The 17,895-nt window shown below is 37.2% G+C and overlaps 1 protein-coding gene across 1 annotated transcript in view; it reads left to right on the plus strand.

Moving 5' to 3' along the window:
- Xpr1 (xenotropic and polytropic retrovirus receptor 1) overlaps positions 1-12,549 on the plus strand; it is a 149,597-nt gene extending 137,048 nt beyond the window's left edge. Inside the window, exons 14-15 of the mRNA XM_013503153.1 lie at positions 2,903-3,124; positions 6,406-12,549. Of these exons, the coding sequence (XP_013358607.1) occupies positions 2,903-3,124; positions 6,406-6,466 (283 nt within the window). The 3' untranslated portion in view covers positions 6,467-12,549. The remainder of the gene's footprint in view (positions 1-2,902; positions 3,125-6,405) is intronic.
- The last annotated feature ends 5,346 nt before the right edge of the window (positions 12,550-17,895 follow it).

Below are 17,895 nucleotides of genomic sequence, written 5' to 3' on the forward strand. Positions count from 1 at the left end.
ATGAAATGTTTGTATGTATATGAAAATTGATGATCCAGTTCTGTAATGTATATGGAAACACAAAGGATTGTTAATACTTTCAGTTGCAAACTAATGGTGTAGCTTCGGTGAACAACGTAGTGTACCAGGCTAGTGACAATAAGACAAATAGTCCACTGGAGTGTATTTAGGGAGTCCAGAAACAGAACCACATGTATGCTGATACTGCCTAGTTTATGGCAAAAGTGGCTACATAACAGTGATGAAAGAAGGCGATCTTTTAAGAAAAAAATGAATCCTGATTCCTATTGTATATTGTATATTGTATATTCCTATTGTATATGCAAAATCAATTCCAGGTGGGTTGCAGTGCTAAATATGAGAGGTAAATCAGTAAATTCTCTAGAAGTTAGCATGGAAAGGGGACCTAAAAGTGATTTTCGGTGTATGATATTTCTGGACAGTAATTACACTGTGTGTTTACTTCATGATAAGCTTATACACTTACAGGTGTCAAACTTTCGTATGTGTATGTTGTACTTAATTACAATACTTTTAAAAAAGCAGCCAAAGAAAAACATTACTTTCGAAGAAGTGGCAGTTAGAAGTAGAAGTTAGACTGATAGCTGACTTCTCAACAGCATCAGGGAAAGTCAGAAATCATTAAAATTAAATCTTCAGTGTTCTGAAAGAAAATAACTGCCTACCTAGAACTCTTTACCCAGTGAAAAGATCCTCCACAAGTGACTTGATCCAGTGTTTTCACACAGGTGTACGGCATTCCTGTGAGTCAGGACAGGCACACACTGCCTGAAGATAAGACAGAAACTGGAAGTACAAAGCTAAAAAGAATGGTTGAAAACAGTGTGCTTGTTCTGCCAGTGTCTGTCTCAGCTAGCCCACTTGTCAGCCCTCACGCCCTTCCGTACTTTCCCAAAGTCCAGGTCGAGGACCTGAGCCCTCTGTCCCACCATCATCTGCACCTACCCGCTTCTTTGTCTTTTATGTGTGCTGCTTCATAGAGTTGAAAAAAAGAAGGGCCAGGGATATAGCTCAGTGGCATAAGCGCCTGCCTGGCAAGCGCAAGGTCTTGAGTTCGATTCCCAGTACCCCCCAAAAAAAGAAAAAATATAGTTCAAAAAAGTTACTTTATCCTTGATAATTTTCTTAAGAAATGATTTGCTTAATAATAGTGTCAAATGTTTTATCACTCATTTAATACTAAAACAAAAAATCTCCTTTCCCCCTCCCAACTATTGCCCATCTTTATGCTGTCCTTTAGAGACAAAATTCTTTAATAAATGTTTGCATTTGCTGTCTCCACTCTAACTTCTCCTTCATTTTGTATTTGTCCCCAATATTCAAATTATACCATTTTTGTTATTATGTTATTACTGTTACATAAATCTATAATAATATCAATATTAGAGCAAACACTGTATAGTAGCAGTTATGTCTCTGGCACTGTTGTAAGCCTTTTACAATTATTATGTGATTGAGTCCTCACAACAGTCTTATGAGATAGGTTTCATTATTATTCCATTTTACTGATGAAATGGAAGTGGAAACTAAGTAACTCATCCATAGTTGTTATAGCCAGTAAGTGATAGAGCCATGATTTGAATCTCGACAGTCTCCCAGAGTTAAAGCTCTTAGATCATACTGTTTTGCTCAATCCTTTGATCAGTTCTCTATACCTAATCTCTCAGCAAAGCACTTTCTTCACTTGACTTCTCAGAAACTGCATTTTCCTTCTCACCTTACTAATTCTTTTTTCTTCTTCTTCGCAAGCTTAGAAGTGCTAGAAAAACTCCTGGGTTTAATCCTTTGCCCTCTTTTCCCTTCCAGTTACATTATTTTTAAGCATATGATTTGAAATACTGTCCTCGTACTATCTCTAACCCCCAAGTCTCCCTTGAATTACAGGCTCATCATGTTCATCTAGCTGTTGAATAGCTCTAGACTAACAGAAACAACCCTTCTTACTACTCATTCAGACCAAAAACCCAAAAACCACTCATCAGTAAAACCTGTCAACTTCATTTCATAAGTAATCCTGTAGACTGTCTATTTGTCATGACCTCTGTTACTACCACCTTTGGCTGAGACACTCTTCTGAGCTCTACAGCAGCCTTGTGTTTGGTGTTTCTTCAACTGTTCTTTTCTCTCTTTGGTTTATTCATTGTTCAGCCATAGAATGATCTTTTTTTAAGTAAATCATTTCATTCTGCTGTTCAGACTCTCATTGCTTTCTATCACACTTGAAATCTAAGCTCTTTACCACAGCGTAAGGTCTTCTGTGGCTGGGCCCTTTTCTACCTCTCCATTTGTATCTCCTGCCATTTTAGCCTCACTTGTTCTGCTCTAGCCCCACTGAGCTGCTTACTGTTGTTTCAGGACATGGCAGGCATTTTCATCTTGGGTCTTTTTATGCTTGTTGTTCCCTCTTCCAAGGATATTTTTCTCCAGGAGTTGTATGTGACTTGCGTTCTTATATTATTCAAGTTTTTTGCAAGAAGCCCTCACTTCAGAGACACTGCCTAACCAGATTTAACAGCAGCCTTTTCCTGCTGTGTTTTCTTCAGAGTACTTTTCATCAGCTGATTGATTACTTTCACAACCAAAATAAATGCAGAGGCTTTGTCTCATTTACTGCCTTTTCCTTTCTTATAGTAGGCATTCAATAAACACTTGTTGATTAAAGTGAAATAATGAGTAAAGAACCTTCCAAGAGTCTCCATTTTGCATAGTCTACTCTGGTTCCCCCATGCCACCCTTCTACCCCCTTTCTCTGTTTCATTTGAATATTCTAGCCTTTAATTCTTTGTTTTGTTTCCGTGAGTAGAAACTTGATATTCTGAGAAGTTTACAATTAGTAGAAGTATGTTATAATTAATATGATTGTCTATCCCATTTTGCTAAGGCGATTTGTTTGGAACTTCTTCCGCCTGGAGAACGAACATCTAAATAACTGTGGTGAATTTCGTGCTGTACGGGACATCTCTGTGGCTCCCCTGAACGCAGATGATCAGACACTCCTAGAGCAGATGATGGACCAGGATGATGGGGTACGAAACCGCCAGAAGAATCGGTCCTGGAAGTACAATCAGAGCATATCCCTGCGCCGGCCTCGCCTCACTTCTCAGTATGTATAACTTCCACTTACGTAAGGCATATTTTTTTTTTCTGTTTTGTTTTATTTTGTTGAGGTTTGGGGGTTTTTTTTTTAGGGTCTCACCATGTAGTTCATGCTGGCCTTGAACTGACTGTGTAGCCCAGGCTGGCGTCAAACTCATGCTGATTCTTCTGCCTCAACCTTCCTAGTGCTGGGATTACAGGTGTGCCCCGCTCCTCCCAGTTCTTTTTTTGGTTTTTGTCACTGGATAACATTTAAGCTAAGATGCTATCAAGTTGAACCAAATAAAGTTGCTGATATTCAACCATATTTTACCTACAAAAAATAGTAATAAACAGCAAATTTATACCCAATTTATAGAATGTCTTAATGAATACATATGGAATAAATGTCATATATTACCAACTAATTGGGTATATACAAATTAGTGTACAGCCTAGGGAAGAATTTGCTGGAGAATGATTGACTTGGCCCCTCAGTATGTTTTATGTACATATAATCTTCAAGTTATAAATTTTAGGTATCCTGTTACCTATGTAACCTCAGCCAAATTCCTTAATTTCTCTACATTATCTCTTCTGTGTAAATTGGGATTAAAATAGCCCTTGCTTATAGATTGAGGATTAAATTCATTATTACATGAAAGTTGCACTAGTTCCTTTAAAAAAGAGTTTAGTAAGTAGAAGCTATTATTTTACAGAATACCTATACTAATACTTTTATTAGTCATTGAGTTTGGATGTTCCTAAAAGTAATAATAAATGTAGAATATATGGTGACTGCATGTGAAACTTAGAGACAACAGATAGCACAGTAGGTTGGAATGAAGGAAGAAACTTAAGTTGCAGTTTTCTAAAGGAAGTAGGATTATCAAAGACTGAAAAGGGCAAGCTTGATCTTGCAGGCAAGAAAGAATCACCTTATGGAGGCAGGCTTAAACCCAGGACCTCAAGCATGCTAAACAAGTGCTGTAGTGCTGAACTAGATCTTCAACCTTTGTATTTTTGAGACAGTCTTGCTAAGATATCCATGCTAGACTCAAATTTGAGATCCTCCTCCTTCGGCCTCCTAACTAGGATTGTAGGTATGTGCTGTGATGCCTGGCAAAGAGTCCCTATCTTTCTTAGAAGAATGACACAGAAGTAGTGTTTTAGAAGTTTTAATGACACTATGAAAGATATATAAGGAAAAGGAAAAGACCTGGAGACCAACTAAAAGGTAGTTGCATTATTTTTAAGTGTGATACAATGATTCAAATTAGAATACTTAAAATCAACTATTATAAATGAAAGGAGACATTTTAAAAGAAATAAAAAAAAGGAGGTGGTAATCCATAACCCAGTGGATATAGCAGAATAGAAAAGAATTTGCCAAAGCTTTAGATGAAGTTTTAGAAGTTCTCTGAAGAGGAAAAAGGCAAGAGCAAGGAGCTGAGTCTTGGGCAAAACAAAAAATGAAAGACAAGGCTGAGGATGTAGCTCAGTGGCACAGCGCCTGCCTGGCAAGCGTGAGACCCTAAGTTCGAGTCTGGGTACAAAAAAAAAAAAAGACAAGCGTGATCAGAGAGGTCAGTAGGAAGAACACCAAAGCAAAGTATGGTGCTGGGGTTGGCACATGTCTATAATCCCATCTATTTGGGAAGCTGAGGCAAAAGATCACAAGTGTGAGGCCAGCAAGACCTCAGTGAGACCCTGTGTCAAAATTTTAAAAGTGATGTGGATATTGCTCATTGGTACAGCACCCTGGATTCAATTCTTGGAAGCAAAAAGAGGAAGGGGAGAGGAGGGAAAGGGAAAAGGAGGCCGAGCAGGCAGCCAGGCAGGCAGGCCGGGAAGGAGGGAGGGAGAAGGAGAAAGAGGGAAATGTGGTACTGTGATACCAAGGAAGCCAGCTAGACAAATGCCGCAAAAGGCTGAGGGCTGGGGTGTGTATGTAGTCTGTAGTCTTGAGTTGCTGATTGAAAATCTAATCCTGGCTGTTACCAGCAGAGGGCAATCTAAACATACACTATTTCTGTTTCAGAAATAGGCTGTTCGGGGATAGATTACTTTCAGTTTCAGGTGTTTAGTGGAAAAGCACTGGCAAACTAGATTTCAACCAGAGGAAGACATTTAGAATGGGACAGGTTATGTGCAATGCAGAGTGCAGGGAATCTAAAATAAGATCTGAGTTGAGTTCTGACTTCATGACTCAGGCAGTATTTCACATATCCTTAATCTTTTTCAAGATCAGTTTTGCGCTGTGTCAAGAGTGATAACTCCTATTTCTTCAAATACTTCTTTTGCCCCATGAGTCTCATGAATTGCAGACTATTTTAATGTTACCTAATTCCATTTTTCATCCAGTTTCCTGCACAGCATCCTGAGTAGATGATCATTTTGTTCTGATTGACAATAGTGATAATGAAGTTTACAGCTATGGGAAGTACCTGATTTTATTGTTGGATAGTGACAGCAGTAAATCATGTTGAGATGCATTATTCTTCATCATGATTAAACTAATCAATGGAATCTTCATTGGGTTCTCTTACGTATCTTAGAATGAGTCTCCTCCCTTTTCTGCATCACTGTTTGTCTGTTTGTTTATTGTTGTTTTTGGGACAGGGTCTCCTGGCAGAGTTCAGGCTGACCTTGAACTCACCATGTAGCCCAAGCTGGTCTTGAACTCACAGCAGTCCTGCCTCAGTACTGAGATTACAGGCATGTGTCACCACACCTGGCTGTTCATCATGTTTTGCCAGCCATTGAAAGACAACTGTCATGCCTCTCCTTAGATCTTATCTTCCCATGGTTAGCTCGCCTAGTTTTTCAGGCATACATCAAGTGGTATTATTTCTCTCATTCTTATCATAATTCCTTGTATTTGTTTAATGCCTTATTGATTTTTTTTTATTATCCATTTTCTCACTTGATGTACACGTTCACTGTCTCCGTGAGATGAAAGGGATATTAAGTGGAATAGATACTATTATTCCTTCTTTGCAGAGATGGAAACAGGCACTTAAAAGAGGCTAAAAATATATATTATAAATCAAGATCAGTATTGAAAACTAGATCGTCTTATTCCAATTTACTACTTTCTCTGTTTAAAATGACCTGCTACCCTCCTTTTAGTGTCTTTCCAGTAACATCTGAAATTGAATAGGAAATTCCAGAAATAGTTCATCTGGTGTAGTAGATAGTGCCTGTTTAGGATGTCTGTTTAATGGTAAGATTGGAAATGTGCCTAATACAATGAATGTGTTTGTATTTTAGTAATAGACTAAGGTTTTTTTCTGTTTCTTCCTCTAGATCCAAGGCTCGTGACACTAAGGTATTGATAGAAGACACAGATGATGAAGCTAACACTTGAATTCTCTGAAGTCTAGATTCATACCCTTGGTTTTCCTACTCTACAATTCTTTCCTTGACCAACGCAACCTCTAGTACCTTTTTCCAGCTGAAAACAGGAGAAAACTCATAACACATTTTCCGAGCTCTTCCAGATCGGATCCTATGGACTCCAAACAAGCTCACTGTGTTTCTTTTCTTTTCTTCTGGTTTAATTTTAATCTTCTATTTTTAAAACAAATATTACATCATTTTGCCAATCAGAGGACATTTTAAGGACAAAAACATAGTATCTATGGATTGTTCAAAATCACAAGGACACAGATACCTATCAGGATGAAGAACAGGCTTTGCAAAGACCCTCTGATGGGACAGTACCGAGATGTCTCGGCCTCCGTTTGGCCCGGTTTTGACTGGTTAAAACCGGACATTGATTTTTAAATTTTCGTCAGTTTATGTGGAGAATTTTTTCCTTTCCTTCATACCTAGCGCAAAGGCACTGGCCGCACTTGCAGGAAAAGTGCAACTTACAGCAGTACCTTCATTCACGAAGCTACTTTTTAATTTGATGTAACTTTTCTTATTTTGGGGAGGGTTGCTGGGTGGGAGGGAAATATGATGTATTTGTTACATAAAGTTTTCTCATTATTTATGAAGCTTAACCATAAACGAATGATATAACTCCTGTGCAATGAAGGTGATAACAGTGAAGGAAGACAGGGGAAACTAATACTGGATGACACTTACAAGAGTCAGTCCCACGTACCTCTTTCAGGAGACAACTTGCACCAGTTTGACTTTTTCTTTGCTTTGCTTTTAATTTTAAGCCAAAGTTTTATTACTAAATTTTAAGTTGCTGCTGCTTTAGAATCCTGAGCCTCTCTCCCATAGCAAGGCATCCCACACATTTCCTTACCACTGGTTGAAATTTACATAAGGGGTTCTGATACTTTTTTTTTCTGAACAGACATGGAATACATTTGCCCATATTCCAACCATAGCAACTGAAGTTATGTCTTATTATGCCTCAACATGTAGGGTAACTGTAGTGTAATCTTTGCTAGCTCTGAATTGGAAGACAGAGCCACTTCAGAGACCCTTCACAATCTTATTAGTTTTTTCTTCTGGTCTCATCCTTTTAGCCAGAATTTGATTGAATTAAAAGTTCTTTGTAATGAAACCATATTTTTGAGCACAGAGAACAAATTATCTTTCCTCTTTCATATTACATTGATACAAAAGACCTTGGCAACCATTTTTCTGAACACTTTAAAAAGGTGAACATTGAATTTCATGCTCTCCCATAATAGAAACCTGCTTTTAAATTTGGGTGGGGGGGGTGTCTAAATCTGGTTATATACAAGAAATATATTTCTCAGAAAGTTAAGATTAATAATGGTCTGTGTGCAATGACCATTTTACTTTTGTCTTGTTCATTCCCTTCCGAAATTCCCTTGATTCACCAGAAAACCGTAAGGCATTTTATTTTCCTGAATAGAACTGGGATTAAATTTAATGTTTTAGGACTGGCAATGTAATTCTGAGAGTTAAAAAAAAATTATTTAACAGTTAATATAAAATTAATATGAAAAGCTTATATAAATACCAGGAAGAAGTAAAGTTTTAAACAACCCCCCCCAGCCTCAGATGGCGATTACAAAGGCTTAATTTTAGACAAAGGATCTAATTAGAAGGCAGCTATTGATATTTACATTGTCTTAAAAATATGTAGTTAATTGCCCTTTTATTCACTACTTTTGCATTCAGCTCTTCCCTACATGTCATAAATTTTTATTGATCCCTGTCGTAATTCTAGTAAATTGTATTAAAGTTGCTTTTAATACCAAACTTCTGCCAATTAACTGACAAATAGTTTCTTTAAAAAGGAGTTTCTTTCTTCTTTAGTCTGTAAACTTCCAAAGTATGTTCTCTTTCTGAATCAAGACTACTTTTTTCCTAAAAAATCATACAACTTTGTGGCTGCTATTGTTTTTTTGTGTTTTACCAAGCGTGCCCCTTGTCCCAAAACTGAAGAGAAAAATTTGTTTTTTTAAACTTTAAATAAATTGAAATATAATAATCAGTGGTAACAATTTAGTGTCCCTTGGTAGATTAAAGTTTGCACTATTTTTACTTAGGATTTTTTCCCCTAACTATTCTATTTTTTGTACTTTAATACATAGCGGAAATATCACTGGTCTGTCAAGCAATAGCAACAGTTATTACTGAGCATATAGAGAATGATCAGTGATCAGTCATTTCTTATACAAATAAAATTGGTAGTGTTAATGCATATCCAAAGCCATTGAGTTGTCAGTTTCATTCTCTTAGCAAATCTATATGATCACACACACACACAATTTTACAGCTAATTTCTTATATTTCAACTCCCCAATATTTTCACTGAAGTGTATCCTATGACCAGGTTGGTCTTTCTCTATTATGATTCTAGGCCCTAGTCAGTATTATTTTTTCATAGATAATACTATGATAGAATGTATTATTCTTCTGATATGTTTGTGCTATTGGCATAGTCTATTAAAAAATAAGACTTGTGTAAATTTCCACTTACTGTGACAGATACTCAACTATATATTTAAACATACAGCTTTACATAAAGAGAAAGGAGGGTTTTTTCCTCATCAAGAAAGCTTGGGAGACAAGTATATATTTAAATTCTTTCCTTCAAAATAGGCAATGTGCATTTTTCACTTCTCAATTTTATATGCCCTAGCAGTTGTGAACGCTATCTCCTACCTAAAATTTTACTGGAAACTCGTACACTAATACTCTCAAAAGAACTCTTGAGAGGTTAGTAGGACAGTCATTTTACAGTCTAACCAAAGATAAACATTTCTTCTCATTTTAGGTTTAGAAATTCTAGTTTTTATTTGAAAAGCACTCAGTTTTAATATCAGTTAAACATACTTCCCTAGAGGAGTGAAAAGAAAGTACAAATTCATTTTTTATTTTATGATAGTATTAAAAGCATTGCTATACATAGAGAAATTAGAAAACAAAAGAGAGTGGTTTTTTGCTACGCACAAAAGAGTGTCTATATTTAAGTCTGCCTGTACCATTACAGAGAATAATAGGTGAAGTTCTTGTCATACACAAAGAATGAGATGATCAAAGATCAAGTCATTAATGAGGTTATAAAGGGTCATTTCTTCTCTAGAAAGAAGCCGAAAACCCACATGCAGCTTTTTTTCCAGCACTTAACCATTAGACTGTGTAGAGGAACTGTCTAACTTCAGATTCAGAAGCAGTGGTGTGAGAGGAGAGTGCCAGTACCTCAGCAATAACTTGCACAAACCCTTGAAGAAAGAGAGGTCAGGCTCTTAGGATCCATTACTCCCAGTATTCAAAGGTGAAATTTTTGTTTTAACTGACTTCTTACTAGAAGTAATTTTTTTTTTTTTTTGTACCAGGAATCAAACTCAGGGTCTCAAAATTGCCAGGCAGGTACTGCGCCACCGAGCTAGGAGTAATTTATTGATACATGGTATCTTTACACAATGATTTAGCCAAAGTTAAACAACTAGAAAAGGAGTTCATTTCTGAATAGATAAGCCAAGTCAAAGTAAGAATAGAAAAAAATAACTTAGCACTGATTCATACAAGTAGCACACTAACAGACATTTACTTGGAGAGCAGATAATTTTGAAGCTCATGGAGAAGAGCCAGAAGATGCTGGACCTCGGCCGCCGAAGCAAGTCATTAGGAAGGCATGTGAGCTTGAAGACACGCAGGTGATGCCTCTCCGTCCATCAGTGGTTATTCTGTTGCTGGGAAGAGCTGCCTTCATTTTCCTATCATTTTCCCCACTACTTTGCATTATTCAGGAAACAGTTCTTTATTTCCAAATGCAATTTTCTAAGCAGTGACTCAAAAAATTTCTTATTCTAAGGAAAATAATTTAGAAAATGACCATATCTGTAGTATTGTTTTACTTAAAAATGTTGAGTTCTCCGAAGTGATTACACTAATTTGATAAACAGGTTTCAGGTTATTGCTCTTGTAATCGTCAGCATAAAATTTGCCTAACTCAAAAAATAAGTATTTGTTATATAATGTATTTCAATTTTTAAAATTAACATAGCTTCTTAGATTAAAAAATAATCTTATTGAATCTGCAGCTCTCTCTTATACAGAAATCACTGTACTTTTTTCAAATAAGAAGCCAGCATCATTACAGCAGATCTGTAGTGACCTGTGAGAATAGAAGTTCTGGTCAAACTTTGGGAAAAGTTAGGTAGAGAAGAAGAAACCACTTTTATCACCTTAGTTCATTTCTGACCTGATTGATTTAAAATAATTTTTTTGCTTGTTGTAATTAGTTAAAGCAAGGAAAGTATAAGATTTTTAAAATATATATATATATTTCTCCATTACAAATATCAGTCAATACTAAATCTTAAAATCTCCCAACTTTTCTACATTGTAAATCTATACAATGTTACACTTGGTAGTTAGCAATAGAGTTCATTTTATTGTAGCGTAAGAAATGTATGCTTTTTGGTGTTACAAATCAACAAACTAATCAGCATTAATCGCACTCAGCTCACCAAAAGTAAAATCTCACTAAATTTGGAAAAGCTAAGTTAATCAGTGGGAGAATTTTACCTGGGATGAAGAAAAGCCTGCTGCTTGATACGGCTCATGATGCCTTTCTTGCATGAATTATCAAAACACACCAAGTTGCCCTCAGAAACAACTTTCTGAAATATATTTTCTTAATTCCTGGTGAAAGAGGAAGTGAAAGGGACAAAACGAGTTTCCCCTGAAAAGAGGAGCATCATTATACTAATTTTTAACTGAAATATGTTGCTTTGTAGCAGACCTGTGGTTTATTTTATCATTAAATCAATCCTACCTTTAGTTTTTTTTCTCTCTCTTTTTTTTTTTTTTTTTTTTTTGGTATGGTGCCATCAACCTAAGGACAATCAACCAACCTATTGTTTGCCTTGAATTCAGTATGTCCGTTAATTACAGTTGCATCTTGTATACCTTCAAGCCAGTTATGTGACTAAACTTCCACTATATCCCTTTCCTCTAGAGGAACTACACATACCAGAGGACAGATTGCAGTACTACTAGAAAAATGTGGACTTCAAAGAGCAAGGATTCCATCTCACTATCCCTTGATCATTACCTTTGAAGTCCCTACCTACACTTTCCTGTTTGTCTGTAGCCACACCAGCATGGCAGAAATAGGGAGAAAGATTGTAAGAAATCCCTGAAGAGTAATGATTCATGACATTGTTTTGAAGTGTAAAGTAAAACTGTGAGCCACTCACATTTCAGCTGCAAAAAGAACAAAACTCTTAAAGATTTATCGCGTTGTGAAGATTGATTTCCTGCCATTTTCTGTGTTAGCACAGACGTTTGTATCATCGAAGAGTATTTAGGAGGGAAATAGGGTGAAAAATGTATTTTTATTTTTAAACTCTGTCCCTGTGGTTGTGTTTCTTTCACACACCCTGCCTCCTGCACACCGTGTTGGTCAAATGATACTGTTCTATGAAATCCTGAACTATAGTTGTCAAAAATAACTATGGATTGTGATTAGTCCCCTGTGGGTGCTTCTTTCTTTCCCTCTTTTTTCTCCCTTGCTTTCTTTCTTACTCTCCACTCTGGTAAATGGAAAAGGTGACGTCAAAGAATTGATGCTTGCTTGGACTCATGTTGTATCTGTGACTATGCTATTAGCTGTCTCCTTTTTCCTTCTTATATGGGTAGTATTCTTATGACATGTGGAGTTCCCTTCTTGATAAGTAGGTTAAATGCACAATGTGGTACTGTTTTATAGTTTCTAGATGGTTGTATAAAGCAAAAAGTTAATGTGGTTATGTGTTTTTAAAAGAAAATAAGTGATTGGTTACAAAATTCTGTCCTTTTTTTCATTATTACAAGCGCTCTGTTTTCCAACAGTTTGCCGACTCCTTTGTCACTGGTAAATGGTTTGTGTCACTGTGTTTTTCTCTCTGGATTTCTTGGATTCTTGAACATGGTTCCCCTGATGATTAACTTGTGTATGGGTTTAAGACAATACAATGGTGAAATTTTTTAAACTATTTTACTAAATTAAAAAATAATCTTAAATGGCCTTCTTTCTTCAGGTAGTACACGAGGTATGACTTAAGCAATGAGATTAGTGCAACAAAGTTGTTGTTTTTTTTTTACTCACACAAAAAATAGCAAATACTGGATTAAATGTTTCATTACATGTTAGAGAGCTGGACACTTGTTATTACTACCTGTCCCTGCTTTGTGTGGGAGCATAACGCTTCCTGCTGAATTCCTCCATTAATTAGGACTGTTAATGTTTGTCTAGGAAAAATCATAAATCAACTGATTCTAACACAAATAGACCCCCAAATCATTTACTGGCTGAAGCATGAAAGCCTTTTCTTTTTATTTTAATACCACTGGCTGTGTTTTTACTATATTTCTGTTTAGGCTAAACAAGAATTTGATAATACGAGATTTCTGAGGAAAAGTCAGGATACGCTGCGAGTATATATGAATCACTAGATACTTAACACCCCTTTTGTACTTATATGCCTCTAGTCTTTTAATTTTTCAAATACGTAGCATTGCAGTTACATGTAGACTAATGAACTATCTCAATTTGTTTATGAAGAGACAAAGACTTAGAGCAGCAAAGTCTACAATCCCAGAGGTTTGAGGAACCTCCTCTCTCACTGTTCATCTTAGACATACCCAGAAGTCCTTAGGTTGTTAGTGTTCTGTATCTTTTTATGGATAATTTTTATTAGGTCTCTTTAAAGGTTGTAGGAATAATGATCAATTTTATACTTCCTGATGCACTTATTTTTTAGTTCCCTTATGGGAATTGTGGAATTTTTGTACTTTTTAAAAGAATAATTTAGTATGTATTTATTGAGGTTCTAATATGTGCTAAGAATTACTTTAATGAAGTTGGTTTTATCCTTAGTTTTATGGAGACAAGAAATTTTTTTTTTTTTTTTTTGGTACTGGGAATCGAACTCACAACGTTGGGCTTGCCAGGCAGGCACTGTGCCACTGAGCTATATCTCAGGCCAAAATTATTTTTCTAAACTACTTTTCTGAAACAACTGGCAAAAAAAGCCAAATTCCTATAGGTATCAGCACCCACCCCATGGTAAGCTGAATTTTCTGTCTCAACTTACAGATGACTATTTACCCCTTCCTAGAAAGGTAGTAAAGCCTATTATGATTTCTTATCCTTTTAAAAATAAAAGGAGGGAGCAAGGTAGTGACTGAGTAAGATCCCTATGATGGTCTCCCTACAGACACACCAAGTTAAACTACTGCTCACCCACCAAACTGCCTTCACGGAAGCTAAAGAAATCAGGTGAGAGACCACAGTTCCTGCTTTTAGTGTAACAAAGTCATTGAAGAGGGCAGAAAGGATAGAGGTGCCTCTGCTACCCCTCCTGCAGCTCTTAAGCAAAACTAGCGTGGAGGGAGATGCCTCTCACTTGGGAGAAGGAGAGAGAATTAAGGCCAGGCCTTAGACTTGAACCCCAGTACCAAGCCTGCCACAGTAAAAGTCAGAATGAAGCAGAGCCCCATTACCTCTTCCCCTAGACCATTACCTACAGACTGAGTCACTGTGTTAGGCCAGGTGTCTGACAGTCTCTACCCCTTTTCTGTAACTCTTTTTAGCATAGCTGGAAATAAGACTCCATCTCCTGGGGACCAGAGAACAGAGCTTTGTCCTGGGACTCTGTGCCAGGTCCACTATAATGAGACCCAGCATCCAAAAGAAGCTGAAGTCTCCATACACAGGCCAGAGTTCACAGATGGAGCCTCTAGACGGGCCCTGGTGTCAAGCAGAGATAAGTACCCAAGAAAAATTAAAAGCTTTGGCTACATCATTTCTGGCCTTAAAGTGGGACCTGGGCATACCCACTGTCCTCCAAAGGCTGCATAGAACCCTATGGCTTTAAGAATTAACTACTTTGCTTATGCTTAGTTAGCATCAGGTATAGTTGGCGTCAGGCGTAATGGCAAAAGGGGCTGTCTACCACCCGTTCTTCACTCTTGGACAGCACAGCTGTCACCAGGCCAGTGCTCACAGATGGAGATCTAGACTTGCCCTTGGCCTGCATCACTACCAGCTTCTCGATGGGTCTCAGTGCACCCTGAGACTGCCCGAGTCCCTGTGCCTGTGAGACTCAGGCACAACCCAGCATAGTGCCAGCCTGGGTGGCCAAAGGACTACCCCATAGGTAGTTCCTATAGGTAGTCCTTAACTAATACCACCCCAAGCTTGGGCAGCATTGCCTGGTTGGAAGACCCCATTAACTGGGGGTAAGAAACCATAGTAAGCACAAGACTGTTCTGCAACTGAGTGCTGGGCTAGTGAAATATAACACTGGGCAGGTCTTAACGGCCCCCATCCCAAGACCTAACTGTAGATGGGTCCTCAGGAGCAGCCTCGTGCTGTAGAAGACACGCGGCCCCAGCTTTTGCATTTATATTAAAGCTAGCATCACCTGTGGCTAGTTACAGTGTTCTTCAGCCACAAGTCCAAGTCCACCATTCCATCTCAGCAGTGGGCAACCCAGAGACATAGCAGTGTGGGCTTTGGTCCTGTCACAGTGCTGTGCTTGTCTTCGCAGGTTATAGACAAAGGGCAGTGGTGGCAAACCTATGGCATGCATTTCACAGCAGGCTGTTTGTATCATTGAAGTTCTAAAAGGTTTGTCATCACTGGCTTAGGGTATGAAAAAGGTTGGCAGCATTATGACCACAGCTGTGACAGGAATCGAGCTGATCACCCCATGATGACCCTGCTGAAAACCAGGCAGAATCCTACAGTACCTGACTGCAGACCAGAAACTGGACAAAGCATCTGAGCCTACTCTAGCTGTAGGAAGAGGCCTGAGGGCACAGATTACTGTATTCTCCTGGTTCCATTGAAGAGCACACCAACAGTGTATTTGGGACAAACCTAAATTTAGATTGCCTTTGTTATGGTTTAGGTCTAAAAGTCTCACATTCAAGGATGGGGTCTGGTCAAAAGAGGCATGTTACTAGGGATGTGACCTGCAGGGCTGTGTTCCTGTACAAGCTATTCCTTTTCTGTCTGCTTCCCGGCTGCCATGTGGTGAGCACCTGTCCTGTGCCATGTTCTTTCACTGTGCCATTTCTGCCCTGGAGCCAGTTGACCATGAACTGAATCCTCTGAAAACTGAGCCAAAATGAACCTCTGTTACGTTGTGGGTGTCAAGAATTTGTCCCCGCAACAGGAAAGTGATACAGTCCTCTAGTAATGAAACCATGACACCAATAACAAATGCCCTACAAATCTGGACGTGGTCACCATCCGGTGCTGAAATAGTGACTATAGACTCAGAAGATAAGCAGGTGGCTCATAATTTCTGGAAAGACAGGAACAAACAAAGCCAGATTAGACAGACTGGAATAGATGCCTAATCCTTCAGTGCCCAGCTGGTGTCACACACCAACAAGCATCAAGAGTTTTTGGGAACCCATGACCTCAATAAGATGCCAGAAATTGAATAGAAGTAATGAGTATGGGAGAAATCTCAGAGAATTTTAAATAGCTATTTTAAGAAAATGCAGTGAGCTTGAAGAAAACAGAAACACTCCGATATTCCAACAGAAAAACTTAACAGAGATGGAAGTGATATTCCAACAAAAAAACTTAACAGAGATGGAAGCAATTTTAAAAACTGATGTTCGTTAACTGAAAAAAACACAACAAAATTTAAAACACAATAGAAGGCAACAATAAGATAAGTCAAACTGGAGAATTTCTGAACTCAAAGACAGGTTATTTGAAAATACATATTTGGAGAAAAAGTGAAGAATAAAGAAAGTTTACAGAAACATTGGGACACTATTAAAAGTGTAAGTTTCAGGTTATTGGAACACTTGAATATAAGAAGGATTTGAGGAAACCAAACGGGTAGAAGGTTTATTCAGAGAAATATTCACTGAAAACTACTTAAACCTTGAGAAAGATAAAAATATCCTGGTAAAGGAAGGCCAAAAGTATCAGTCAAATTTAACCAAAGCTGCACCAGAATATAATCAAGTTCTCAAGGAGGAATGATAAAGTGATTCTTAGGGATGTAAGAGAAAAGAAAACACAATGATATTCTAATTTATCTGTCAGCAGACTTTTCAGCAGGCCAGAATAGAGTGATACACAATTTTCAAGCAAAGCTATCCTTTAGAGATGAGGAAAATGAAGACATTTGCAGACAAACAAAAGTTAAGAGAATATATCTCCACTAGAACTGTTCTACAAGAAATGCTAAGCTGGGTGTGGTGGCACACACCTGTCATCTTAGCACTCAGGAGGCCTAGGCAGGAAGATCAATGTGAGTTCCAGGCCAACCTGGGCTACATAGTGAGTTCAAGGCCAGCTTGAACTGCATAGTGAGACCCTGTCTCCAAAAAAATTAGACAGACAGAGAGAGAAGAAAGAAAGAAAAGAAAAGCTAAAGAATATTCTTCAAACTAAAAGACATGAATGAATAAGAAGAAAACATGGGACAGTACAAAAGTCACTGGGAAGGGTAATTGTATAAACAAGTGCAGCATGCTCTAATATTTTAAGCATGGTACATAAGCCATTCATATCTTTAGCATGAAGATTAAAAAAATAATAACTGTTGATGTGAGATATAGAATGAGACATCAAAAATTCAAAATGGGAGGATGGGATGCAAGTGTAGAAATTTCTTATTAGTAGTGTATTTTTTCTTTTTTGTTTCTGTTGTTATCTATATAATCATGTTAACTTGCTATTATTCCAAGTTAGTTTTTTGGAATATTTTTTAGAGTCAAAAGATGTTTTTCTGTAAGCTTCATAGTAACTATAAAGCAAAAATTTATAATAAACAATGACAAAAAAACCCCCAAAGAATCAAAATACACCACTAGAGAAAAATCAGTTAGCCACAAAGACTATAAGAGAGAAAGAACTACAATGAAGACAATTGTAGCTATTGTATAATAGCTATAGTTAAGACCTTATCTGTCAATAATTACCTTCAATGTGAATGAATTAAATTCTCCAATTAAAAGACAGGGATTCATTCCAAATGATCTTTTTAAAAAGAAGAAATCCCAATTTTATATTTTTTACAAGAAAGTCACTTTGCCTTTAAGTACACACATAGACTGAAATTAAAGAGATGGAATAAAACTTTTCATGTAATGGCATCAAAAAGAAGGCAGGATAGCCGTATTTACATCAGATAAAATAGACCACATCAAAAGTAGTAAAGTCAAAATTAAATAAAATAAAAAATAAACTAAAAACAGTAAAATCTATTTGATGTCAAATAGATTACATGAAAAGCATCTTTAATGATACAGGGAGCAATTCAAAAAAATAATTCTAAGTATAAATCCATATTGAAGCACTCAAATATGTAAAGCAAATACTAATAGACTTAA

Source organism: Chinchilla lanigera, unplaced genomic scaffold, assembly GCF_000276665.1.
Source record: "Chinchilla lanigera isolate Chin_1 unplaced genomic scaffold, ChiLan1.0 scaffold00005, whole genome shotgun sequence".
Taxonomy (NCBI): Eukaryota; Metazoa; Chordata; class Mammalia; order Rodentia; family Chinchillidae; genus Chinchilla; species Chinchilla lanigera.